Source organism: Cydia splendana, chromosome Z, assembly GCF_910591565.1.
Source record: "Cydia splendana chromosome Z, ilCydSple1.2, whole genome shotgun sequence".
Taxonomy (NCBI): domain Eukaryota; kingdom Metazoa; phylum Arthropoda; class Insecta; order Lepidoptera; family Tortricidae; genus Cydia; species Cydia splendana.
Genome location: NC_085987.1, coordinates 45,661,871 through 45,689,520, shown reverse-complemented (window position 1 = coordinate 45,689,520; position 27,650 = coordinate 45,661,871). Strand labels below are relative to the sequence as shown.

Below are 27,650 nucleotides of genomic sequence, written 5' to 3'. Positions count from 1 at the left end.
GAAAATCGAAATTTAGTTATCTGCCTCTTCTTCGCTCGAATATGCAAAAGTTATAGAGGTTTTATAATGAAATTTCGATTTTCTTGTTTCGCGGTAGACCCTCAGATTGTGGATTGTGATAGTGGCGCCCCCTGCGCAGAGTTTCGCGTATTCCCTATTGCCCTACGTCTAATTTATTATATTATGCTCTCCTCGTGAATCTTAAACGGATGTAGAGTTAGACCATGACAGGTCTGCAACGATTTTGATAGCACACGCAGTGCAAGTGTTATTCATACGTCATAATCATAGAAGTTTGAGCTTTAAAATAACACTTGCCCTGCGTGTGCTATCAAAATCGTTGCAGACTTATCTTGGTCTAACTCTAATAAAAAACCATGTGATTCTGTTGTTCGGCCAATGACATAGCTGTGTACTGTATAAGTACAGTTGAGTTCACAATACTTAGAAGCCAACGTTCCAAAAATACATTAACACGCCTCGAAGGCACTGACAATAAGTTCGTGTAAACATATTTTTGGAAAGTTGTCTTGTAAAGATGTTTGTGGACTCGACCGTACAAAATTGTACAGTCAAAGTTTAAAGTTTATTTCCGTACCATTTGGTACCTTGTCACCGTGACAATCAATATGAAAAAGGTATTAAATGGTAAGTATAAATTTTTCAAACTCGAAGGGGGCTGTCCATAAATTACGTCATCGATGTTTGTCGATTTTTGACCCCCGGCCCCCTAAAATCATCCAAAAATCATGCTTGAATGACCCCGTTTCCTCCTACGACATGCTACTATCATCCGATGTCCAGACCCCCTCCCCCCCCCCCTAATTGGAAATGACGTAATTTATGAATAGCCCCAAGGATAGGACGACACCTGTCATCTCCATATAATTTATAACCTAAATTCTATTGAAATGACAGGTGTCATCCTACCCTTCAAGTTTGAAAAATATTATACTGAAATTAAATTTCTTGACCACCTCATTGACGGAATAGAATGACCGATTCGACTCTTGTTTTTTTTTTAAGATTCGTATAGAATATGTTTTTGTAAGATTCAGATAGAATGCTGTTTTTTAAGATTCAGATAGAATTTGTTTTTTTAAGATTCAGATAGAATAGAGAGTATAGAGACTATAGGTAGGTGTTTTTTTCTTAATATTGTTAATAAAGTTTAAAACTTGATCGCTCGCAACCGACACGTTGTCTCTAAAATAATGTCAACAAATCTCAACAGCCATAGAAAGTTTTCAACCAAAACGGTAGTATTCTGTCCGTTGCGATGCATTAATGTATACACATTTTTTAAATCATATTTGAATATTCACTCCTGTACCATCACCATGAGTTTTACGCGGCCTTAAGAGGCCGGCCCATCAATGTGCGCACTAGCGCCACTGCTAAATAATCGTGATTATTTAAAAATAACGAAATATATTTAAAAAAGGGGACCGCCACGTACTGTATTTTGTATTTAAGTACCTTTTGAATACATCAAACTAGTTTTTATGTTGCTGGATTCGTCAATATATGCGTCCAAAGTTAAAACTGCCGTTTTTGTTTTGAGTTCATAGATCGACGAATCCGGCAACATAAAAACTAGTTTGATGTATTCAAAAGGTACTTAAATACAAAGCACAGTACGTAGCGGCCCCCTTTTTTAAATATCTTTTGTTAAATTTAATTAATCACGATTATTTAGCAGTGGCGCTAGTGTGCACGTTGATGGGCTCTTAAACGTTAGCGACTGCGTCAACTCTCCCTCGTACTGACTGGTTTAAAGGGGCCCACTGATTAACAGTCCGCCGGACGGTATCGGCCTGTCAGTTCTTCGGAACTGTCAAAATTTTGTTCTAATTGACAGGCCGATACCGTCCACCGGACTGTTAATCAGTGGGCCCCTTTAGTGTCACGCGGACCGTCCGTGCGGATCGCTCCGCACCGGACCAATATGTATTAAGTTCAGGGAGCGTTATAGAGGTCCGGCGGACTGTTAATCAGTGGGCCCGTTTAGACTAAAACCAGCCTTAAAGGCGGTCAACTAAGGGGTGTGTACAGAATGCGATTTGAAAATCACCTAGTCTACTTTTGTTCTTGAGAACACGGAAGGTTCACATAGTGTCATACATATTATTGCACCGCTCGGGCGAACTAACGCTTAACAAATAAGCTAAGATGCGTTAAGACTAAATGGCTATTAAAATACAACCGATTTAAGAAAGCACTGGAATGTACTGACAGACAGACAATACTGACAAACTTAATATTAGATAATCCGTTTTGTTACTGCAAGATCACAAAGGCGGTTCTGACAATTGCTTGGTAAAAAAAAAAACAATTATTACATGTTCATCCCTGTTGGAAAAATTGCACGTTTAAAATACCTAAAAAAAATCCAGTCGTTTTCACATAACCTAATTAATATAATTTCTAGAATAAATAAAATATATATTAACTGTCAGAACACTCGGCATAAATGCGAGTACATTTTTAATATGTTATACAAAGAAGAAGACATGATACGGTCAATAGACGATAGTGCGACCAAGCTAACTCTGCATTTGCAAAAGTGTGACATGTCATCATTATTATATAACATTGAGTTACTATTACTATAGGAAAGTCATACCAAACAATGTAATTGCGACCAAAACGTCGTAATCGCCGAGAAATTCATGGCGCTTACGCGTTAAGGTCGCCAGAAGACATTGAGTTACTATTACTATAGGGAAGCCATACAATGAAATTGCGACCAACCCATCGTAAGCGTCGAGAAATTAATGGCGCTTACGCGTTAAGGTCGCCAGATGACATTGAGTTACTATTACTATAGGGAAGCCATACAATGAAATTGCGACCAACCCGTCGTAAGCGCCGAGAAATTAATGGCGCTTACGCGTTAAGGTCGCCAGATTCACTCTCCGCTTCTAGTTTGCTGTCGGCTGTCAACTCATGGCGCAAAATACTGGTTCTCTGTGCCGGTTATTACGTAGGTACCTATTAATAATAGTTCAATGGTTTATAATCACAATCTCACTTTGTTCTGTTGGAGTCGGTGCAAAGTTAGATTAGTCGGACTCTAGACATATATAAATGGCTTAACAGATCACCATCTTTTCAGCTGGTCAGCGGGGGAGGGAAAAACGAAAGAAATGTGAAGTATGAAGAATTTTTTTAAATAATTAGCTCATGCTAAGCATGCTTTTTATAAGCATAGATTTTATTGTGGTGTATCGTGAAGAATAATTCCCAAATTTTAAATAAAAATGGCAAGATTTTAGTTCTTTTGCTATTTTGAATATATGTATTTATTTGACGGATGGTTAGTGATGTAAGCCATTGAAGAAACGAATACAGATATTGCTAGCTCCCGGCCAGATATAGGAAACTTAAAAATAGCGATGTAAATATATTTGTGACACACATATAAAAAGGTAGTACAAGAAATGTATAAGTTTACAACTAACATTAATACAAAATATTGATATGTTAATGAAAATATTGCGCGAGCATGCCTCATTAAAAATAATTGTGATGTGAATATAGTTATAAAAAAGTTGTAAAAAGCTTAAGAACTAGAAAAGGCATAAATATAAGTAATAAAAGTTCGTGCATTCTTAAAACGGTTGGGAGCCAAAAATATAAATTCAGGTTGATTCTAAACAAGAACGATGAATTTTTTATTTATTTGTATATTTTAATCATACCTATTTATATATATTTATACCAGTTAAACGGTTACTTACATATATATAATATATATTTAACTACGCTACCGAATATGCAGTTACCAGCCGTAGTGCATATATATATATATATAATGTGTATGTATATAAGTAATACATATCTAAACACCCGCCGTTAAGCACAATAATACGCACACATCCATACATTTCCTATTTAACATATGTTATACAACTATACGTATATTACTATATATTTGACTTATGAATCACATTTTTTTTCTGTAGCTTAAGTTTAAGTATAGATTTTTTTACACTTCCACTAAAATAATGTTAAAAGCTGTGAACGTAAACAAAAACATATTTTAACACATTTGTTTGATAGACTATAAAAGTGTTAAACTTTTGGTGTTATTTTTGGTCTTGGCAGACCGAACCTGTCTCTGTTAATAATAATAATAGGTATGTGCGTAAAATACACTATTAACCTTAATTATTCTAATCTTATAGTTCACATGACTTTAATTTCAAAAATGTATTTCACTCACAGTTGGTAAAACGGTTATAGATTAATTAGGTACCTATTTCATAATATTATAATATAATTATGTAATTATGGCTACACCAGAAATGTAGCTATACTCGACTTAATCTAGTCGTCGTCGTTACTCGTCCTTTCAACTAGCACGCAGAGGGATATTTTGTCACCTCTCTCCTTTTAATGCAAAACGGAATGCTAACGAGAGAGCGAGACCGAAACATCCAATGCGTACGCGGCGAAAGGACTTTAATTCACTAAACCGTTTACAAAAAACTGTAAATGCTATCAAAATTTGTGCTTAGGGTTTTAATAAACTATTTAAATACCATTGAGTTATTATTACTATAGAGAAGCCATACCAAACAATGAAATTGTCGCAATCGCAACCTGTACCACGCGACCAAAGCGTCGTAAGCGCCGTGAAACTCATGGCGCTTACGCGTTTAGGTCGCGAGACTCACGCTCCGCTTCTATGGTTTGTTGTCAAAACGACAGCAACTCGTGGCGCAAAATACTGGTTCTCTGTGCCGGTTCTATACGTTAGTAATAATAGTTCAATGTTAAATACCAATACAATCATACTATAAATAGTATAAAAACGGATTCTGTAAAAAATAATAAGTAAGTTTTATAACTTTTATAAGAAATAATGTTATTGTAACGATATTAATACGTAACATAATGTATCCTGTTCTTTTCATAAAAAAATAAAATTGCGTGATAATAGTACATAAAATCTGGTTAACCAATTAAAAAACCTCTTTTCCTATTTGTTAACATCAATTTTTCTGCAACACGACACATATTAAAGGACCTTTAAAAACTAGCCTAAACCAGTTTAGAGTAAAACTGTACCTATTTGAGCTGGTTAAAACCGGAATTATGAAAATTCTTAGGTATACCCAGCCTTTTAATATAAAGTGGGTAGTTCACTGCAGTCATTTTTCAGTGGCAAACAAGCATACAGCCGTGGTAAGCCGTCACCGTAGCCTATGTTTTGACTGAACAATAAGCTACCCACACACTTAAAGCACTCCACGATTCGCACACACAGGCGAGAACTCAACATGTGTAAGATTAAAATAATATTTAAATTTGAATGCACAATTCCATAAAAATGTTGGAAGTATCAGGATTAAAAACAAAAGTTAAAAATCAATATTTTAATAAGTAATGTGTAGTGGGCAGGTCAGTGACCGAAATTGTAACTACTAACACCGTTATTCATAAACGCGCTACAAACCTCAATTAGCTAATAATCGTTTGTCTTTATCTGTCATTTTGACTTATGCATTTGTAAGAAAGGGATAAAACATAATTTAAGAGCGCTATTACATTTCGGCGTTGAGCGAGTTTAGGTATTTTACGCGCTGCGGCAGGCCGTGCGAGCTCAGTATGCCGATCCCTTCTACCACACTCGCACTACAATGATGGATTAAACATTCTTGATCCTTCGCGAAGCATATTGAAATCAACCATAACAACACTAACTGTACTTAACTTTTAAAGTTCTAAAACTGTTATTTGGTAAGTACGAAAATACTAAATGCAGTGCAAATGTACATAGGGGCTGTTCATAAATTACGTCATCTATTTTTGACGATTTTTGACCCCCCCCCCACCCCTCAAATCATCCAAAAATCAAGCTTCGGATGAATCTGTTTCCTCCTACGTCATGTTACCATCATCCGATGTCCAGACCCCCCCCCCCCCACTCCTCCCATTTGAAACGACGTAATTTATGAATAGCCCCATACTCGTACTTATGAAGGTATATTACTCGAAAGAATTTATAGGTTACCTACTCGCTTATTTACATGTTTCGTCATTGCATTTGGTACCTATAGGTTGTAAAGTTTGTATCAACGAGGGTTTAAAAACGAACTGGTACTGAGGATCTGATGATGATTAAGGTGGTCACGGATACCAATCAACCATGTAGTAACATGATTAGGCTCGTTTGATTCGTCTCAACAAGATCTTTGACACTGAAGATACACAGGGTCTGATGATGGAGCTGGAAGGTGGCCACGGGTACCAGTCTATCATGTAACTAAACAACTTCGTGTTTGGGTTCGTTTGATTCGTCTCAACAAGATCTTTGACACAAGACAGTACTCAGGGTCTGATGATGGAGCTGGAAGGTACCATTACCAATCAACCATGCAACTAAACAACATCGTGTTTAGGATCGTTTGATTCGTCTCAACAAGATCTTTGACACTAGGTGATACTCAGAGTCTGATGATGGAGCTGGAAGGTGGTCACCGGTACCAATCAACCATGCAACTAAACCACTTCGTGTTTAGGCTCGTTTTATTCGTTTCAACAAGATCTTTGACACAAGATAGTACTCAGGGTCTGATGTTGGAGCCGGAAGGTGGTCACCGGTACCAATCAACCATGCAACTAAACCATTTCGTGTTTAGGCACGTTTTATTCATCTCAACAAGATCTTTGACACAAGGTAGTACTCAGGGTCTGATGATGGAGCGCGAAGGTGGCGACGGGTACCTGTCAATCATCATCAGCTCCATCATCAGACCCTGAGTAGTATCTTGTCTCAAACATCTTATTGCGAGGAATCAAACGAGCCCAAACACGAAGTGGTTCAGTTACATGGTAGACTGGTACCCGTGGCCACAGTCCAGCTCCATCATCAGACCCTGAGTACTAACTTGTGTCAAAGATCTTGTTGCGACGAATCGAACGAAGCCAAACACGAAGTGGTTTAGTTGCATGGTTGATTGGTACCGGTGACCACCTTCCGGATCCATCATCAGACCCTCAGTACTACCTTGTGTCAAAGATCTTGTTGCGACAAATCAAACGAGCCCAAACACGAAGTGGTTCAGTTACATGGTAGACTGGTACCCGTGGCCACAGTCCAGCTCCATCATCAGACCCTGAGTACTAACTTGTGTCAAAGATTTTGTTGCGACGAATCGAACGAAGCCAAACACGAAGTGGTTTAGTTGCATGGTTGATTGGTACCGGTCACCACCTTCCGGATCCATCATCAGACCCTCAGTACTACCTTGTGTCAAAGATCTTGTTGCGACAAATCAAACTAGCCCAAACACGAAGTGGTTCAGTTACATGGTAGACTGTTACCCGTGGCCACCTTCCAGCTCCATCATCAGATCCTGAGTACTATCTTGTGTCTAAGGTCTTGTTGAGACGAATCAAACGAGCCTAAACACGAAGTGGTGTAGTTGCATGGTTGATTGGTACCGGTGACCACCTTCCGGCTCCAACGTCAGACCCTGAGTACTATCTTGTGTCAAAGATCTTATAGAAACGAATAAAACGAGCCTAAACACGAAGTGGTTTAGTGGCATGGTTGATTGGTACCGGTGACCACCTGCCGGCTCCATCATCAGACCCTGAGTACTATCTTGTGTCAAAGATCTTGTTGAGACGAATCAAACGAGCCTAAACACGAAGTGGTTTAGTTGCATGGTTGATTGGTACCGGTGACCACTTTCCGGCTCCATCATCAGACCCTGAGTATTATCTTGTGCCAAAGATCTTGTTGAGACGAATCAAACGAGCCCAAACACGAAGTGGTTTAGTTGCATGGTTGATTGGTACCGGTGACCACCTTCCGGCTCCATCATCAGACCCTGAGTACTATCTTAAGTCAAAGATCTTGTTGAGACGAATAAAACGAGCCTAAACACGAAGTGGTTTAGTTGCATTGTTGATTGGTACTGGTGACCACCTTCCGGCTCCATCATCAGACCCTGAGTACTATCTTAAGTCAAAGATCTTGTTGAGCCGAATCAAACGAGCCCAAACACGAAGTGGTTTAGTTGCATGGTTGAATGGTACCGGTGACCACCTTCCGGCTCCATCATCACACCCTGAGTACTATCTTGTGTCAAAGATCTTGTTGAGATGAATAAAACGAGCCTAAACACGAAGTGGTTTAGTTGCATGGTTGATTGGTACCGGTGACCACCTTCCGGCTCCATCATCAGACCCTGAGTACTATCTTGAGTCAAATAAATACATATAGAATGTCAGGTCGTTTCAAATATTTTTAATCCTGTCCGGTAGTTTATTAAACTGTACCATTATAAATTATAATACTATAAAAACAGTGCTAGGATCAAAGTCTCTCGTTGCGGTTTACACGCACACAGTATAGCGTTTTACACGGCGCCCGCCGCACACAATGATAAAAAACCTCGTCGTCGCCGTTGAAAATGTGCGGAGTCGACCGACACACGTCCTGCCTCTACAAGCTCTGCCGCGGCACTGAGCTGGCGCAGCGCGCGTCATCGGTAATATAGAGTAGTTTTCAAAAAATTGCCAAAAAATTATAGTAGAATTTCATAAACACTACTGTATACCAACAGTATAAGCAAACGTTGCAGATTGCTTGAGTATGAAAATGACTTCGATATTAAGTAGATTTTCGTAGGAATTGACACTTGTTTCGGAGAGAAAATCGAGTTCGTTTTACTTTGATTTTCTCTTTCTCAAAGGTATGTAGGAAAAATATAGTTTGATATGCCTAAAGTACAGGGTATTAGTAATACAAAATAGCCAGGTTTAGGAGAGTAAAATTCTCAACATTTCCAAATAAGAGCTCGCCATTCAGTGCTTCACGGGGTTTTTCGGAAACGACCATCAGAAAAAAAATCATTACTAATTTAATAAGTCCTTTTTCTAATATTTACAACGATATTTATAAAGATAAGAAGACGCTTTTACTGGAACAAGTACTCATTGTTTCTAATAATGAGCGCAAAGTCCTGAATTTCGTCGACTAGTATCATCAATTTTGCATTATTTCGACTTTTCTTGTAAGAGCGCTCTTAACTAAATCAGGCCCGTGTAGTTTTATGAATAAGGGGGTTACTCGCCACACTAACATTGTCATAGTGAAGTAAAAATGTAAGTCAATAAGTTTAGTTTATTCTCACACACAGCTCTCGCCGCGAATCCTAGTGGTTAATATTAATTCGGGAAGACTACAAAATTGGCCCGCGGGAGGTATTTTTTACAACCAAATTCTGAACCTTATTTTAATGCGGGTAGGAGTGTAAAGAACTTGTGGTTTATGAGGATACTAATAAGCTGGCAGTATTTGCAGTCGTTGTACTTAAATTATTGGTGAAATTTGCTTATAATTTCTAGAGACGGAAATGATAATTTAAGTGTTACCAGTTTTTTATGTTACTCTTTTTGGTGGAATTTGAACTTTTTAGGTCATAATTTGTTAGCAACAGAAACTTTCTAGCAACTAAAATGACCATGCATATTGACACGCGTCTATCCCTGTGGTAAAAAATACCTATTCCGATATTTTTAGCTCCTTTCGCTGCTGACAGTGTTGACTGTATCTTACAGGCCAATTCGCAGGCTCTGGGTTATTATTACAATAGCAATACCAAACAATGATATTGTCGCAATCACAACCTGTACCACGCGACCAAAACGTCGTAATAGTCGTGAAATTCATGGCGCTTACGCGTTTAGGTCGCAAGGCTCACGCCCGACTCTATGGTTTGATGTCAAAACAACATCAACTCATGGCGCAAAATACTGGTTCTCTGTGCCGGTTCTATACACAGTAATGATCTAGCAGTATAATTTGAACTATTGAACATGAACAAAATAAATGAACACGGTGGTCAATTTATTATTTTTTGACACTTAGACCTTTCACTTCAGTCTCTAGGAAATATAGACACATTTTAGGGTGTAGTGATGAGTGGTTTAAAGCTTTACTTCGTGCAATGAGAAATGTAAGACTTCGGAAGTTGTGTTTGTAAAATTATTGAGCGCGAATCTTGTATTGTCTATCTAGATCATTTCCAACATTATGTTGATGTATAAAAGGTAATATTATGACAGTGATGTATATTTGTGTGGTTACTTTAAATAGTTTTGTGCCCAGTAATAATAAGAGTCAGATGACGTGATTTTAAAGTCGATTTTGACACATAAATGACTTACTTTTCTCATTCCACCATGGCCTATCACACGAATGAGATTTTATGATAATTTATAAAAATCGAGGTTACACACATTATACGGTCTGATGTGTGTACCTATCCTCTATAAGTTCTGGTGTCTAAATGTGACAGATATTTGTGACAAAATTGACAATTGCCATTTTTGACAAGTGACAAAATTGTCGCGTCATATTTTAACACAAGAACTTACGCCCGAGCATACTTTATTAACTTTTAATATACTACCTTTATTTGAGCGTGGATTTAACACCCTGTATGTATGTATAGTCTATGTCGACATCTGTCAATTGCCGAAAGATTTGGCAACACACGTTTTAGACCATCCAACGAAGACTCATGACAAAGTGGATGAAAATTTTGTACTATTTCTAGACATACTTACTCCCTAGTTTTTTAAAAGTCAATCACAATCTTCGTTGAGTGGGATATCTTTAATGACTACGATTCGCATACATACAATTTTAGAACAAAATGTTAGAAAGTAAGGACGGACGGTAAAAATATCGTGCATTGACCCGCCTGTTCCTATTTCCATCGCACGCGCGTAATCACGCATATGGCTGTCCCGCCAGGCGAGTGGGAAAGCTATATACTTATGCGCGTGCGATAGAGGTAAGATATGGCTGGTCAATGTACGAAAGTCTTCGTGCTTACCGTGCTTACTTTATTTGTGACAATATTAAGAGCGCTGGCGGCGAAAATGGAACGTTCCTAAGGATTGTTCAATTGGGTGAAATAGGCGTTTCCAAACTACGGTCCGCGGGCCTACTATTCCGGCCAGTGTATTCCCATTTGTCCCCGCCGGGCACATCTGTGCATCCCCATCCCGTCTGGGAACAGGCGCTTCATATAAATTATTCCGATATATCCCCGTATCATGTATGACGGCGGTTAGGTGGGGCGGGGACAAATGGGCAACACACCAGCCGGCCCAATAACATCATAGCTGTGGCCTTCAGGTCAAAAAATTTGGAAACCCTCGATATAAAGTAACTTTTTAATGCCACTTGTGAATTTAAAAACGTTATTTGCCCATGGTGGAAACGAAATCTTCAAAATGGTGTTTTCATTAATATAGCTGGTGTTAAAATATATTTTAGACTCTCATACTTGGGGTGTATATCTTAAGGTTGTTTTGATATAAAGTGCCGTCACCGAGTAAGAATAATTTCGTACATTGAACTTTTACGTCGATCGCGTGCGACAACAATACACCTATCGCGCGCAAGTGACAAAGAGATTATTATAAAGGTCATTGTACTAAGTTATTTGACGCAGCGACGACCCTTTATAAAGAAAGGGCGTTTTGCACGAGAAATTTCGTAAATTGACCCGCATGTAATTATATTGCTGTCTCGCCCATGATGACGGCGGTCAGACACCGTGCGAGCGGAATAGCAATATGTATAATCAAGCGCGTGCGATAAGTTCAGGTGCGTCAGTGTACGATATTCTCCGTACTAAGCGTCCTCTTTTTAGTGCATCGACTGATGGGTATTTGTTAAAATCAGAATTCGGTATTTAATAATGGCTTTAGAAAGGTAAAATTTCTATACCTACCTTAGGAGTCAGAGGTACCGTCAAAGAATTTATTTTCCGACCGATTTCGTACAGACAGTGACAATCAATATGAAAGTCACTAGAGACCTCATACTATTGTCACTGAGACAAAGTACAAAATGGATAAGAGATTAAATTCTTTAACTCTACCACTGCGGACGCGTTAAATAAGCATAAAAAATGTAAAACTATTGGTCATCTTAAAACTCAACAATTAACATTCAAGCGGAGAACGAGTTATAAAGCTAACAGGCTTTAAAACATGACGAAGGCAATAAATTTAATTTACAATAAAAACGAATATATAAGCGTACCTATCTACTGGGTCCGTGGGGCCCTGAAGCCGTCTAGAATCAACCTGAGGCGGCGGACAAATCCAACCCGTATTACTAGCCCGTCCGTCATGGACCAATCACAAAATAATCTGCCGTTTAAACAACCCTCCATCTGATCCCTCACTCAAAGCTATGAAAAAAGATCACTGTAACATTGAGTTATTATTACTATAGATAAGCCATACCAAACAATGAAATTTTCGCAATCACAACCTGTAACGCGACCAAAACGTCGTAAGCGCCGTGAAATTCATGGCGCTTACGCGTTTAGGTCGCGAGACTCGCGCTCCGCTTCTATGGTTTGATGTCAAAACGACATCAACTCATGGCGCAAAATATTGGTTCTCTGTGCATGTATACGTAAAAATAATAGTTCAATGCTCTATAAGGAAACGAATAGTCTGTTTTAATAGCTTTTGAGTATTTTTCATTCGATACTCGAATTCATTAAGGAACAGAATGCCCTATAATCGTAAAGGACGTATAACAATATCGTTATAGCAGGACAATCTGTTTAATAAAAACGAGGAGACTATTAATACAAATTAAAATAATACTCAATTAGTCTGCCTAAAAACGGTGAAATATTTTTGTTTTTAAAACGACAGATATGGTCCACACAGCGGGACAAAGAACGGAATGAAAGAGTAGAATACAAAACAGCTTAACGTAAACAACTATTTATATCTTAATAGTAAACGTAATAAAAAATAAACATACTATGCTTCGAATGCAGTCACTCGTCGAAATCAGATCCCCTAGTGTCAATCTCATTCGGTAGCGCGCAAGAGCGCACCAAGCGGCACGTTTCGGAAACTCAAAATCCCATATAAAATGACACTTAACGCAAACGCGTAAGTGACGCGCTTTCGAATGAAATTCACACTAGGGGAACAGTTTCAAATTACAAATACCTATGTTACTTTAGTCTTTTTTTTTCATAAATGCAGTAACATTATAAAAGTACACTCCTAATCTTTTGCTATAACAGATTTTCGTAATTTGAAACTATCCTGAAGTATAAAAAAGATAAACATTGCATTCCATAATAAGGGTATCACCACATTATACCTACATAAAGTCTCAAGCAAACATCAACCATAAGAGCAGTAAAATATAAACCATTTTACCATACGCTTTATCTATAAAAAATCTCCCTCAACATTAAAAATATCTTAAACCTACATGAATACGTCACAATTTCGTACAACATACATGGATCTAGACAGTCGATTTGCGACTTTTAGTATGAAGCATAAGGTTCATTTTCGGACGAGTGACTGTACCGATTAAATACATCAGGTAACGAGACGTATAACTAGGGCGAATCTACGTGTTTACATTCATGGATAGCTCTTATACAAGCCGAAGGTCGCTAAAATCCAAAACTAATTTAGAGAAAATCCAAAATATTTCTTGTTTTTTTCGCCTAAAAAGTATTCAAATCGAGTGTATATTAGACTATTACTGTATATTAGCTAAAGTAATGATCAGTTGACGGAATAGGATTCGAAAAGGGGTTAGCCCGTCGAAGTTTTTGCAGATGGTGCCAGCATAGATTTTACCTGCCAGTACTAATTTTATGGCCTGAATCTCATGGAACCAAACTAGAGACAGGTAAAACCTATGCTGGCGTCATCTGTACAAACCTTTGACAGTTGATGACCCCATTGGAAAATGGTATGTTCCAGCAGAACGGATACTCTGTAGCAAGAAATCAAGGTGTCCATTTTGTTGAAGTGAAAACTTCTTTAGCGGCGCTGTGCACTTTTTGTGATGGGGAAAAAATGTTTAAACTCGCGACAGGTAACGTAACCGACAGATTGAAAATTCGTAAGACGGACACGTGACCTGATCGGAAAACTGTTACAATGTCATTGAGTTTTCACTTCTGCCGGCACTCCCGTAGTGCAACCCGTTGTTTTTTTATATTATTACACGTACCGACCCCTTTACATTGCACCGTGTTGGTGTGAAAACCTCATGGTTATAAAAATCATCTCGCAATGATTTGAAGATTAACTTACTCTTCTTAATACACTATAGTACCTTCGGCCTGACGCAATGGCGGACATCTATATCTATCTGCCACGACAGCTATCTCTCTCTTCCATGCAGATTCGCCCCCTAAGCCTAACTAAAGTGACGGGCCTCGGTGGGTACTTACCCAATCTAACTCCCAGCCAAAATGTATGATTACTTTCATACATACATTTTGGCTTGCGAAGGTAGCTTTACCAATAAATAATATGTCACGTAGTGAAAACATACGGGCGGGGAATATGTGCGAATGCTTTACTTTTTTATTATTTGGAAATTATCTACGAGTTAAAGAAATTGGTTTACAGTATTTTAAAATAAAGATGTTAGTTTCAATAATATGATATAAAGCGTAAATTTATATGGAAGAAGCGTTATGTATTTATTTATTTGATAGAAAATTCAAAAGGCATAAAAAATGTATGATCAGTCTCAAAGAGGTCAAACATTATTTCGTACCAACATCTTTATTTAAACACTGCCATATTTTTATATTAAAATCACCATACACGCCTTAATTTTCGGCTCGTTGGATTTACTTGACTTTAATTATTTTCTATGATTTTACAATACTTTTGTTACTTGATTGAAATGTCCATTTAAGGCCTGCCACACACTGGGCAACCCAAAGATGACATGTTGTCGAAAACTAATTTTAAATTTGCGTCGTGTGAGAGTCATTTAAATACGCGCGCCAACGCGTTTTGTCGCATCGCAGTTGACAACTAGTCATCCTCTGCTCCGTGTGAAGTAGGCTTTAGGGCGTCCGCTAGCTGTCTAGTGTACGTATCATCCGTCGCACGCGTCCGCGCCATCTAGCGTTGCCCATAAATTTTCGTTAACCCGCTCACCCGCTCCGTGCACCCGCGCCAGCGGACGCCCTTATACAAACTGACGAAACAAATCCTTATTTTGGTAGTTGACAAAATAAAGCCTCGCACCCCCGCCCAACGATGGCACTCACCGCTTGGCGGCATAAGCTAAACGGCAACCAAGCCGGAAGAGATTACAAAAACGAAAAAAATTTAAAGCATAATCTGAGTGACTATAACAGCGTAGCAATCTTTGGTTCGGCCCGCGATCAATTCCTCAATCAATCACAAGCGCTCGGCTCGGCTTGCCCGCTCGGCCAATCGGAGAGGAGCTACCTACGTGTCCTGCGTCCTGATTGGCTTGTTGTTGACGGGCTACGCGTGTCGCTTGGCGTGCAGCGCGAGGTGGTCGGAGCGGCTGAAGCAGCGCTCGCAGTGGCGGCAGCGGAAAGGCTTGGCGCCCGTGTGCTTGCGATAGTGCCGGGTGAGCTCGTCCGAGCGCGCGAAACGCCATTCGCAGCCGTCCCATGAACACTTGTAGGGTTTTTCACCTGGAATCAGTACGGTTCTTGGTTAAATATTTATTATAATAAGTAATTTTCCTTAAAATAATATATTTTAAACTGAAATAGATGGCATGGAATGTGATGGGATACAATCATGTCGCAGGCGGGGAATACACACAGTGCACGCTACGGTAGGGATCGGCAACTATGAGCCAGTATCCATAATTGGGCTACTGTACCTGTGTGTGTCCGTTTGTGGGCCTTCAGATGCGAGCTCTGGTGTACATCTTGTCGCAGGCAGGGAACGGATCGGCTACTATGAGCCAGTGTCCATAATTGGGCTACTGTACTTGTGTGTGTCCGTTTGTGGGCCTTCAGATGCGAGCTCCTGGTGTACACCTTGTCGCAGACAGGGAACGGATCGGCAACTATGAGCCAGTGTCCATAATTGGGCTACTGTACCTGTGTGTGTCCGTTTGTGGGCCTTCAGATGCGAGCTCTTGGTGTACACCTTGTCGCAGACAGGGAACGGATCGGCTACTATGAGCCAGTATCCATAATTGTGCTACTGTACCTGTGTGTGTCCGTTTGTGAGCCTTCAGATGCGAGCTCTTGGTGTACACCTTGTCGCAGGCGGGGAACTCGCATCGGTGGACGCGGCGGCGCGGGTCGGCGTGCGAGTGGTGGCGGGGCGCGTGTCGGCGGGGCGGGCTCGGCTCTGGAAAATGGGGGTTAAACATGAGTACGGTAAGGGACCAGGTTTAAAAATCAATAAAAAAATATGGGACTCATCCCCACAGTAAGCTCAATAAGGCTTGTGTTGTGGGTAATGTGGGTATACTAAAGAGGAAAATGGTGGCTACGGTCATATGGAAAAGCGGTCAGGGGACGTCGTCTCCATTGTACTTTTTTTACGCCAAACCTACAATAACAGTTATAAACAACAACATCGATGCATGCAACCAAAAATATACACACATTAAGGTAAACGTACTAGTGCTCGACATGCTAATGCCCAATAGATGACACCTTGCAGTCACCTCTATTGACAATGACTTACGTTTCAAGATGACATGTACTGGGACCGCGTCGAGCACCAGTACGTTTACGTTAAATACTTAATGCTTTGTCCGAGAAAATCGTCATGTATTAGGGTTCCGTACCCCAAGGGTAAAAACGGGACCCTATTACTAAGAATAGAATAGAATAGAATAGAATAGTTTTTTATTCGTAAACACACAGACAACAGACATACATTGAAAAAACATAGTGAAAAATAAAGTGTCACGAAATGGTCCCATCTCAGCATGTTGCTGGCGACTTCCAGCGCTGATCTTCCGATTAGACCATCAAGTGAGAAATAATCACGGAAGGTAACAGACAAAAAAATAAGTAAAGAAACATAAAATAAACCGAACAATTGATTACACACATTTTACACAGCTAATACAAAAAAGAGATGAATTAAGTACACGGATTAACCGATCGAACTTGTACCATCCGGTCGGGTCACATCGTGGCGCGGCATTAGGCGCGCATAACTAGCGCCAGCGGTAGCTACACGAAATTAAATTCGATTCGATTAAGACTCCACTGTCCGTCTGTCTATCACCAGGCTGTATCTCATGAACTCTCGTGTCATGCCAGTTGAAATTTTCACAGTATTTCTGTTGCCGCTATAACAACAAATAATAAAAAGTACGGAACCCGCGGTGGGCGAGTCCGACTCGCACTTGTCCGGTTTTTTTATCACTATCACTACACCTTACGAGTATACAAAGTCCCTGCCGCATCTGTCTGTTTGTGTGTTTGTATGTTCACGATAAACTCAAAAAGCACTGAGCGGATTTTCATGCGGTTTTCACCTATCAATAGAGTGAGGGCCTGATTCGGTTTTTGAAATAGACATCTATTAGATATCTTTTAGACATCACCAAGATACGATAACGATATGTTTAAGATCTAACCTGTCAAATTTGACATTTGCGGGATTCTGGAGATACTGTTGAACGATTTCCACAGGATATGACTTAGAGATCCAATTCACATCTAATATATATCTTACTCTATCTAACGTAAAAGTGACATTGGTTGCCCGAATTGCGCTGCAAAAGAGAACTAGTTGATATCTAAACTATAAAGTATCTAGAATGGATCAAGTACGTGTCGTCTCTTGTGAATATCTTGAAGTTCGAATACGGCAGTGAGTCTTGAGGAAGGTTTAGATGTATGATTTGTTAAGGTTTTGAGTAACCCGTGCGAAGCCGGGGCGGGTCGCTAGTTTGTGTATAAACATTTCGTTCTCTCATAGAATTACAGGATATATCGTCTGACAAACAAAGCTCCGGTTAAACCGCTAACCCAGTGTCAAATTGTACTGGTAACCATACTAACTCCAGGTTTAACCGGTTAACCCCGGGTTAGTGGGATGGTGCAAGTGGCGCTAAGGATATAATTAAGATTTATAATCGAACGAACGAAACTATAAATATATCTAATACATACCTTTAAGCGAGCAATTCTTGTTTATTTATATGTTTATTTATTTTCACCACACCAGCTCGGAAAGGCTTACTTTGCACTTCAAAAACTGATAGCAAAGTTGCATTTTATTCAAATGTGAGGCTAAGTAATCAAATGCAAATTTTGAGTTGTTTTCTTGTTTGCTGGTAGAATTGACTTTTAAATGATGATTTTGGATGATAAATATTTAATAACATTCATTTGGATTTGATTTGGTTTGATTTTATTTGATATTTTATATTTAATTTGTATTTGCTTCGGGCTGGTGTGGTGAAACATGTTGTGTTTCACTCGGGGGCAAATTTTGTTTAACCCTCGTGCTTTGAAACCCTCGCAACGCTCAAGATTCCATTTTTCGAACCACTCGCTACGCTTGTGGTTCAATTTTGAAATATTTCGCTTGCTCGAGTATCAATATTAGAGCGGTTAAACAACAACTTTGCCCCCTTGTAAAACAAATAAATAGTATATATTTCGGGGATCTCGGAAACGGCTCTAACGATTTCGATGAAATTTGCTATATGGGGGTTTTCGGGGGCGGAGAATCGATCTAGCTAGGTCTTATCTCTGGGAAAACGCGCATTTTCGAGTTTTTATATTTTCCGGGCAAAGTTCGGTTCCCAGATAATGTTTCATTTCATTTCATAATCATAAATTAAACGCAAACACATTTTCACAGTAACTTGACATTAATGGTGACATGACCACACTTTGTCATTACAAATGCCGTGCAGGGTTATATAGCTTGGTCCGATACTACGATTTTTGGCCGGATTCATAAAGGATGACTCACGTTAGACCGGGTCGGGGCCGGGCCAGTGTTTCCGGCACTTCGTTTCCTATGGAAAGCACCACGTGATCACCGTTCAGCTGTCACAGAAAATGACATGTCGGACGCCCCGGCCCGGACACGGCTCGGTCTAGCCTGAGTCATCCTTAAATATTACTAAAACATGAGCTGTATAGTATAATTATCGCCGTAAATTGTATTACCTTATTGCAATTCAAATTTCAGTGCATAATTAATAGGTACTTGATAATGAATAGGTAATTAGGTATCTCAATATTACCTATTATCACACTGATCGATCACAACGTGGGGACGAATTCGAGTCGTTTAATAAGAGTTCGTGGTATGACGGGCGATTTTTAAGCTACTAAGCGCCACTTGTAGCATCCCATCGGGGATAACCGGTTAAACCTGGAGTTACCATGGTTACCAGTACAATTTGACAATGGGTTAACGTTTTAACCGCTTAACCTCGGGTTAGTGGGATAGTGCAATGGCCCTAAGTTTCTATATATATAAACTTAACTATCGATATTTTCCTTTAAGTAGGTATAGTCCATATAGTCAAAGAGAATAGATAGTATAGAGGGGTCCTGTCATAGTAAATTTTGTAGTCACAGTAAATTTACTGCCATCTATCGACACACGACTAAAACTCAAAATGAAAACGTATAAAACTATCAAAAAATTAATATATTTGGGTAAATGATTTTATTATTTTTATATCATTTTGACCCATGTTCATTCACTGATACCTATGTGTTAAAATTGTTAAATATGAAACGGTGTCGTCACCGCCATCTAGCCGAGGATAGGCCAAAGAAGTATGCGCCATCTGTCCGAGAATGACTTTTTCTTGACATCCGAGGCACGTTTTTTCCTTAGACTTTATTCATCTTATACGGAGTTACATATGTCTTTGATATAGTGATAGCTCCAAGATTTATAGTATAGTATTATTATGGATACGAAGGTAAACTTTACATAATGCATGCTTACAATTAAGGGTATATTATTTATTACCTTTCAACGAGCAATTCTTGTTTCGGGGATCTTGGAAACGGCTTTAACGATTTCGATGAAATTTGCTATATAGGGGTTTTTGGGGTCGAAAAATCGATCTAGCTAGGTCTTGTAACTGGGAAAACGCGCGTTTTTGAGTTTTTATATGTTTTCCGAGCGAAGCTCTGTCTCCCAGATATTATTTTTCTTTCATGTTCGAAGTAATTACAAAGTGAAACCTACAAGACTCAAGTTACAAACAACTGGCTTATTATAAACCAAGGGTTCGGACATTGACCCGAGAAAGCCTTGAAAAGTTTTTCAGGTTCATTGTGCGTAAGTGTAAGGCCTGAGTGGACGCTCGATGCGGAGCGTTCGGCGGGGCGTGCAGCGTGGCGTCGGGCTCACACGTGATGTGAGCAGCGTGCACTGAGGCCGCTAATATACGTTTGCATTTGTTTAACATGCACGCCGCACGCCCCGCCCCGCTGCACGCTCAACTCGAGCGTCCACTAGGGCTTCCAATACCGGGATCCCGGGATCCCGAAATACCGGGATCCCGTCTTTTTAAACGTATTTTTCAATACCGGGATCCCGGTATTTTCAAAAACAAGGAAAATTTGCAGTATAAACCATTTATATCCATTGAAATGGTCATATTCGGCTGTATTAAGAAGCTTACTACACGTCAGACGCATCTAAATTGCATCTAGCCCTTATTTTATTATTGAAATAAGATCGATGCCTGAACGTCAGATAAATATTAGGTGGTTGGTGGTGGATGAATCCTGACAGTGAGATTAATATAGTTAGTTAAAATTTTATCAAAAATTTTAAAGAAAAGAGCAAGGAACAAGGAACTGTAGTATGGCTAACTAATTTAGGCGGAAATTAGAAAAAAAGTTGGCTGGTGGGTTGTTGGACTAAAAATGTGACTGGTGAAGTTAACAAGTTGGATAAAATTATTGCCAACCTGGAGTGTGAAATAAAATTAATGCAGATGGCGACATTGATTGTTTATTGTTCTAAAAGCTTTTAGGACATATCTGGTGTTACAGTAACCCTTTTTAAATCCCTTTTTTAATAAAACTATATTTTTTTAAGCGATTCATATTCAATACCGGGATCCCGGGATCCGGCACGGTAGGGGGAGTGGTCAAGGTATAAATATGGCCGACCATTCTAGACAGGTCATTCCGTTGCCGGGCGTCAGACCGTCAACAACTCCTGAGGATGCCTCGTAGAGAGGCGAAACACGTGTCGAGGTTTATTCTTTTGGTGGTGGTTTGTTATATTTATTTGCGTATTTATTTTTGCGGTGGGAGGGTGGGAATATTAATTGCATGTTAAAATACGCAAGTAAGTATAACGGGTTAGCACTGATTGACTAGCACGTTATCTTTTCGCGGATTAGCAAAGTAATATTTTGGTTTTAATTAGTATGGATTTCCGCAAAGTAACGCCTGATTCTATTCACCACATAGAAAACATCAAACAGGCTGGACAATTGACGCAGTTATCGGCGGGATTAAAACATTGAGATAGGTATTATTACTATAGAGAAGCCACACCAACCAATGACACTGCCGCAATCGCAACCTGTACCACGCGACCAAAACGTCGTAAGCGCCAGACCGGGCTGTGCCCGGGCCGAGGCGTCCGACATGTCTTTTTCCATGACGGCTGATCGGCACGTGGCGTTTTCCATAGAAAACGAAGCGCCGGAAGCTCTGGCCCGGCCCAAGCCCGGTCTAGCGTGAGCTGCTTTATCCCGTCTTTATCGACTATACATATTATGTATAGGCTATAAAGACTAGACTAGACTTATAAGTCCATTATACGTTAGCGAGATTCCTTGAATAGAACCAATTGGACATCATTTATTTAAATATCACTTTTGCACAAAAACTAATAAGCTCAAAGGAGAAACAAAACTATTAAAACAAACAGAAAAAAAGTAAATAAAAACTAGTAGTCATAAAATGTAAGACATCAAATAACACATAGAAAACAGTGAAGATCTATTGCTTATCGAATCGCAAAACAAGATTCCTCTGGACGTACAGTTACGAACCAACTAGGCCTAACGCGGTCTTCACGTAGGATCCAGCACACCGCTCCAGAGCGCGAGCGGGACATCGCTATTACACGTCGTTGTCTCGCTCACACACCTAGCCTCTAACTGACCTCTAGCTTCATCCGAGTCGCTGATTGGCTCGTCCTTTGCAGCGGGCGCCGTGAACAGAGCGGGCCGAGTCGGCGACGGCGATATCGTCCAGTCTGCCCATCCGGTTTTCCGGATTGAACCTGTCGCCGAATATCAGACACTTATCGTATGGTGATATACGAGGCCGAGAGACTTGAGAGGCCGAGAATCAAAGCCTAAAAAGAATTTAATGAAGGTGTGTCCACATTTTTAAGAATTGATAGTCTTACTAGGATGATGCCCCAAGACGACCTATGAGTTCTACTGACTTCGCCTATCATAGCTAGGCCAGGTAAAATTCGCTAAATTGAATCATGAATATCGGATTGCAGGCCTCTAAACAAGAGACGACACTCGCTACAAGGGTAAAAGTATTGCCTGTCTGGATTCTGGGGTAGTAAGTAGGTAGACAGTTATTGCATCCGAGATTTTAACATCGAACGTGAAATAAAATAAAATCTATACGGCCTTAGATAGGTTACTGCTATTGTCCATTAACTAGGCCTAAACAATCCCTGTAGTACTGCAATCACATAACCTAAATTAACTAGCGAGACCTACGACTAGGTCTTACAGGTATTATAACCAGGCCTACGGCTATGAATAACAGCATGGGCCGCGCCGGCGACGCGGATAGTACGATGCCACCAAAATGAACTAGAGAAGACGACAGTGTTCTATAACCTATACAGGACAGCGAGGCCTAAGGTTGATCTGCATACCTTTGGCCTCGTCCGAGTCACTGGGCTCCTCCTTGACGCTCGCGGCGAACAGCTCGGGCCGCGGCGGCGACGCAGATAACGTCCAGTCTTTTTTGCCCCAACTGCTTTTCCGGGATATCGAACCTGCGGGCGTGTTATGGATGACGTTATCCATGTGATAAAATACCACCATTTTACCGCACGATTGAAGATAGACTGTCACAGTCACGTAGATAAGCGCCGTTATGTCCGTACTATACGTACAGAACGATTTTCGCTTATCGATCGGTAAGAGTAAACGAGCTTAGATCTATACGATTTTGGCAAAGGAATGAGCAATATCCATTGCATTTTAATAATATTATAAGAATTCAAAATATCTATTTGTTAATTTGAAACATAGAAGGTTTTCGTATGGCTTCTTCATATAATTGGGCTTAACCGTAATACATTCTAAACAATATATGTAGTTAATATTACATTAGAGCATACAAATTTCTATACGATAACAATATTGTCAATTACGGTTAGGGCTGTACCTAAAATTGTTCTATTTGCCCTTACTGTCTATAGTGTCTATCTAGACATGCATACTTTAAATTTCATTAAACCTTGACCGCCTAGACGTCAACAGACCGGCTACAGCCAATATCAATCTTCGTGCATTCCGACAATGTTCAACACGCGTCTACGATATTAGGCGCGTTCAAGGGTTTCTTTTCTTCACTTAAATATCAGCGTATGAGGCATACAAGTACAGTGAAATGAGACTAACTCAACCTACAATATTTTTCTATATGGCCGTGTCTTTTAATTGGTATTGGATCGACGCTTAAAGATTCGTTTACATGTTTATTATTTTATTTCTAATGGTTGGGATATTCGCGGCTTACGGACTTTACAGCCTACATCTATGTTAGCTCAAATCCATAATAATGGTGAGCATCCATCACAGCTTTACGAGGAGCTTTGTGGAAGCAAAAATCCACCAATAGAAACACGTAAAACTGGTGCCAACCAATGGGAACGCAGTCTCGCACTACCTATAGCGGATGCTCTTTATTAGGTGTGATGAGGCCTAGAACTCTACAAAATCTACTCGTAGCATAAAATTCGCTTGGCGGCAATATACGGCCTAAATAAAGCATAATACAGGCCTTACGATCCCTCCTTCATTCCAAAACATTTTTTTCTATAAATTAATTTTCTTGATTGGATAATTATCAGAAAATTTATGAAGCATAAAAAACAAACAAATATGCTTTGGTACGGAGGAGAGTAAGTAGTAAAATCCTCCTTAAATTCGCTCTGCGGTTAAGACTATTTGTGGCCTCAGTGGCGAGTGACCAGAGGCACGGTCAGCGGGGCGTGCAGCTTTGGGCCAAACATCCACAGGATTTGAGCAGCGTGCACTCAGGCCACTTGCATACGTTTGTAAACTTTGCACTTATTTAACACGCCCACCGCTAGTTGCGCGATTAGTCAGTTTGCACCCTACAAGGCCGAAAGACTGTCGAGGCCGAAGTCCGACGATTACCTCTAGGCTCGTCCGAATCGCTGGGAGGTTCGTCCTTGACGGCAGTGACGGTGAACAGCGCTGGTGGTGTCGGCGACGGTGATGCCACCGACCAGTCAGGTTGTATTGTGCCTGTAAAAAGAAGGTAAGATTTAGGAGAAGTGCTGACGTTTCTCTATGAGAAGTCATGTAGTACTTTTAATTGAATACCGGGGAATTTTATACAAAAGTAATGCAAATTATCATAAAAAAAATATTTACCGATAGCATTGCGGCCTCTATGCATTAGGTCATTACAAAAAAATATTACCATCGTAAACTTTAAAATGCAAATAAAATAATCAATGAGATATCCCAAACACGCAACCTTCCTAAAGATCTCCGTTATTCTCATAATGTGTTTAATAAAAATAACAAATAAATAACTTTGAAGATAAATACAATAAGAGAAAAAGAAAATCGTATCGAATGTATGTAACCTATAATTCTACTGAGTGATAGCAGTAGTATTCTAGGTTACATATTTTAAAATACAGTTGAGCCTCGCTAATCCGACGATCCCTTTAATCCAGACAGTCTCGACGCCGCTGTCAGCGCCAAACCCGAACTTACTGCCAGTGCTTTACGAGTCATAAGTCCCGTATGTGGCATGCCTGATTTGCGTTACGACCAACAATTTTGCATATCACGTTCTGACTTTATAGGCCCTACCTGGAATATTATTTTGAATTAAAAATTATTCTGATCAATAGACTACACCAGGGGTCTCCAAACTTTTTGACGTGATAACGTCTTATAAATCGATGAATACCGGTAGCATGCACGTGTCAAAGTGTCAGGTTGTGAACAGATCTCCATCTTAACGTTGTGGACAGATCTCCATGGTAACGTTACGGCAATTTTTCATCAATGTTTTCTTATGATGTTATCACGCAAAATTATCGTCCGTAAACCGACTTTACAGACAACAATATTTTTTTTTTTACCTGAGGGCCATATTGCTCCTCAGAAACTTTCGCGTGGGCCACCGACGCCACCGTCGATTTTTGCGCCAGGGGAGGGCGTCTGGTTGCTGCTGTTAGGAACAGTTCAACTCTAAATGAATGTTGAACCCCTTGAGCCTGGCTCCCGCGGACCGGACAGTGGGCACTCAATTTGGGTGTCGGCGGGCCGGATTGGAACGCGTCGCGGGCCGGATTTGGCCCGCGGGCCGGGGTTTGGAGACCCCTGGACTACAACCTTGTGTATCAGCCCCCCAGTCGCCCTCGGATCATTGTATAATCATAAAATAAATATACAAAACCCTTAATTTCAGTTCCCTTTCCACACAGGACATACATAGTGATGGGATAGTAAAGAATCGATGAGAACTTTTTCAATCAACAAAATATTTGCTATTCTAATGGTCAGACTGTTAGAGCAGATAATTCTCAATATATATACGTCATGGACTTAATTATTCGTGTCAATAAGTCGTGTGAATTGCGTAGCCCTAGGTATAGCCTACCAAAGCGCGTTTCGGTCCGATACGGTGTGGCAATGTACGATCAAATAGTACCCGTAGCGCACTGAAGAATAGTAGATTGTTAACCAAGGGTTGAAAGGCACCCATTTCTGTCGAGGTAGTTTGGCGCTCGAACGCAGTGAGAGCGCCAATAGTCCGAGACAGAAACGGTGCCTTTCACCCGAGTTAAACACTCTACTTTTCATATCGAATGCGAGGAAACCAAACAAGACAAGGCAATTTCGCAAAATCAGTAATTGAAGTACATAACAGACCTACGGCCATGATTTTTTCCTTAGGACTTACTTGCAATCGGAGACTTTACATGCGTGAAGATTAATCACCCCTAGCCAAAATCATTTAGATTGCAATATTTACGAAAACACACATTTTTTAACTAACTACAACAATTTTAAAATAATTTGTTCATTATAGTATGAAAATGAGCGGGATTGCCTCGTACTTTTTTAATTTTATACTTTTTCGTTCTAAAAGCCGCAACAGACTACCGGACCGCACCGCGACCATAGTGCGCCGGATCACGTAAAGCCTGACAACAGTTTATTTAACCCTGAGATAGTGTCGCTGCAAACAGCTTACGTATGGCAATAATGTGCGTACGTCATGTATAGTCGGGGTAATGGGCATTGGCTTCATGTTGATACTCGTATAATGTCAGAAACATTGCTTACAGAGAATTCGGTTCTTTCAATTTACCTATTCGTCAATATCGGATTCTAAATATTCAATATTAATATATTTTTCGTTTTCTGACTCTGACGAAGTCTGACTTTCATCAGATGTTGTGTCGCTTTCAGGACCACCAACCTCGTTTATAAAACGTTCAGTCTCCAATGCGATTATAGGATTTTTATCGTCAATCTAGATAAACCTTAAATGAAATATTAAAGTTTAAACCAAACAACTAACCAGTTCAATAAAACCGCACTATAAAATGTCAATACCGGTCATGTCAACAACCAACTTCAAATCATTGTTTATTGGAATGCTATGTAATCCTTCGTCTTTTTTAAGCTGTAAGTATTTGATTGCATTCACTACAATTTTTTCGCATCTTTGGTAATTTTTTTTGGCATTTTTGTAATAAAACCGTTTATAATTGAATATAGTCGTAGATATTTTCCGTTTGTTTACATCGGTGACATTCGATGACATCCAACGTTCGTTGTCAAAGAGTACTTGTTGCCAGTAAAAGAAATTAGTACCATTGAAAATCCGCAAAATGGCGAGGGTCAAATAAACTGTTGTCAGGCTTAATAATATGATAAAAGTATTTTTAATATTAAATAACAATTTAATTAATAATATAAGAAACTTTTATCTTGTATTTTATTTTAATGAATATAGTTCTAAATAACTTTAAAAACCAATTTAATATCGTACAAACGTTTAACTGTGGCTGTATAAGATTCTGCCTTTGCTCATTTACGCAAGCGTAAGGTTTAAAAAAAAGATTTTTGGTGTATTCCTTTTGGTTCCCGCTTTATGAAATCGAGTAAATAGAATTCAACGAAAGAAATCAAGAATAATTTGTTTTTAACAAATTACTTACATCATTTTTTATAAAATAAGGATCAACGTGGGATTTTTAAAATTAAAGAATTACCAATTGTTCCAGACGAGGAAATAAAGACACTATTTTTCCATTTTGTTTCCACCCAGTTGTTCATGGGACGGGGACGCAGAGGAGTACACCACTTTTCTGCGCTAGAGCATAAACGTATCACTTTCTGCGCACCTTTTAGAACAACAACGACCCACTTTCAGAGCATGAGATATGAAAAAATCGTTACCTTTCAGTGCGTTCCGCAAAAATAATTTGTGGTAACATGTATGATGCTGGTATGTAAAATGCTGACAGTTATTTAGCTGATCAACATAATAATTCCCTAACTAACCAACGTTGGAAGTATTTACCAATCC

At 39.6% G+C, this 27,650-nt stretch overlaps 2 protein-coding genes across 8 annotated transcripts in view; one reads left to right on the top strand and one right to left on the bottom strand.

Moving 5' to 3' along the window:
• LOC134804073 (probable cytochrome P450 303a1) overlaps positions 1–27,650 on the top strand; it is a 372,282-nt gene that overhangs the window by 189,367 nt on the left and 155,265 nt on the right. The gene's annotated exons all lie outside the window — the stretch shown is intronic.
• Positions 14,809–27,650, bottom strand: part of LOC134804098 (Krueppel-like factor luna) — a 104,790-nt gene continuing 91,948 nt past the window's right edge. Inside the window, exons 4-9 of one of the 7 annotated variants that reach the window (XM_063777028.1) lie at positions 24,224–24,334; positions 22,708–22,830; positions 21,967–22,086; positions 16,088–16,182; positions 15,704–15,863; positions 14,809–15,509 (exon numbers count right to left, since the gene is read on the bottom strand). In XM_063777028.1, the coding sequence (XP_063633098.1) occupies positions 15,334–15,509; positions 15,704–15,863; positions 16,088–16,182; positions 21,967–22,086; positions 22,708–22,830; positions 24,224–24,334 (785 nt within the window). In that variant the 3' untranslated portion in view covers positions 14,809–15,333. Of the gene's footprint in view, positions 15,510–15,703; positions 15,864–15,926; positions 15,976–16,038; positions 16,183–21,966; positions 22,087–22,707; positions 22,831–24,223; positions 24,335–27,650 lie in introns of all 7 variants that reach the window. The other 6 variants (XM_063777029.1, XM_063777031.1, XM_063777033.1 and 3 more) reach the window with 6 other exon arrangements.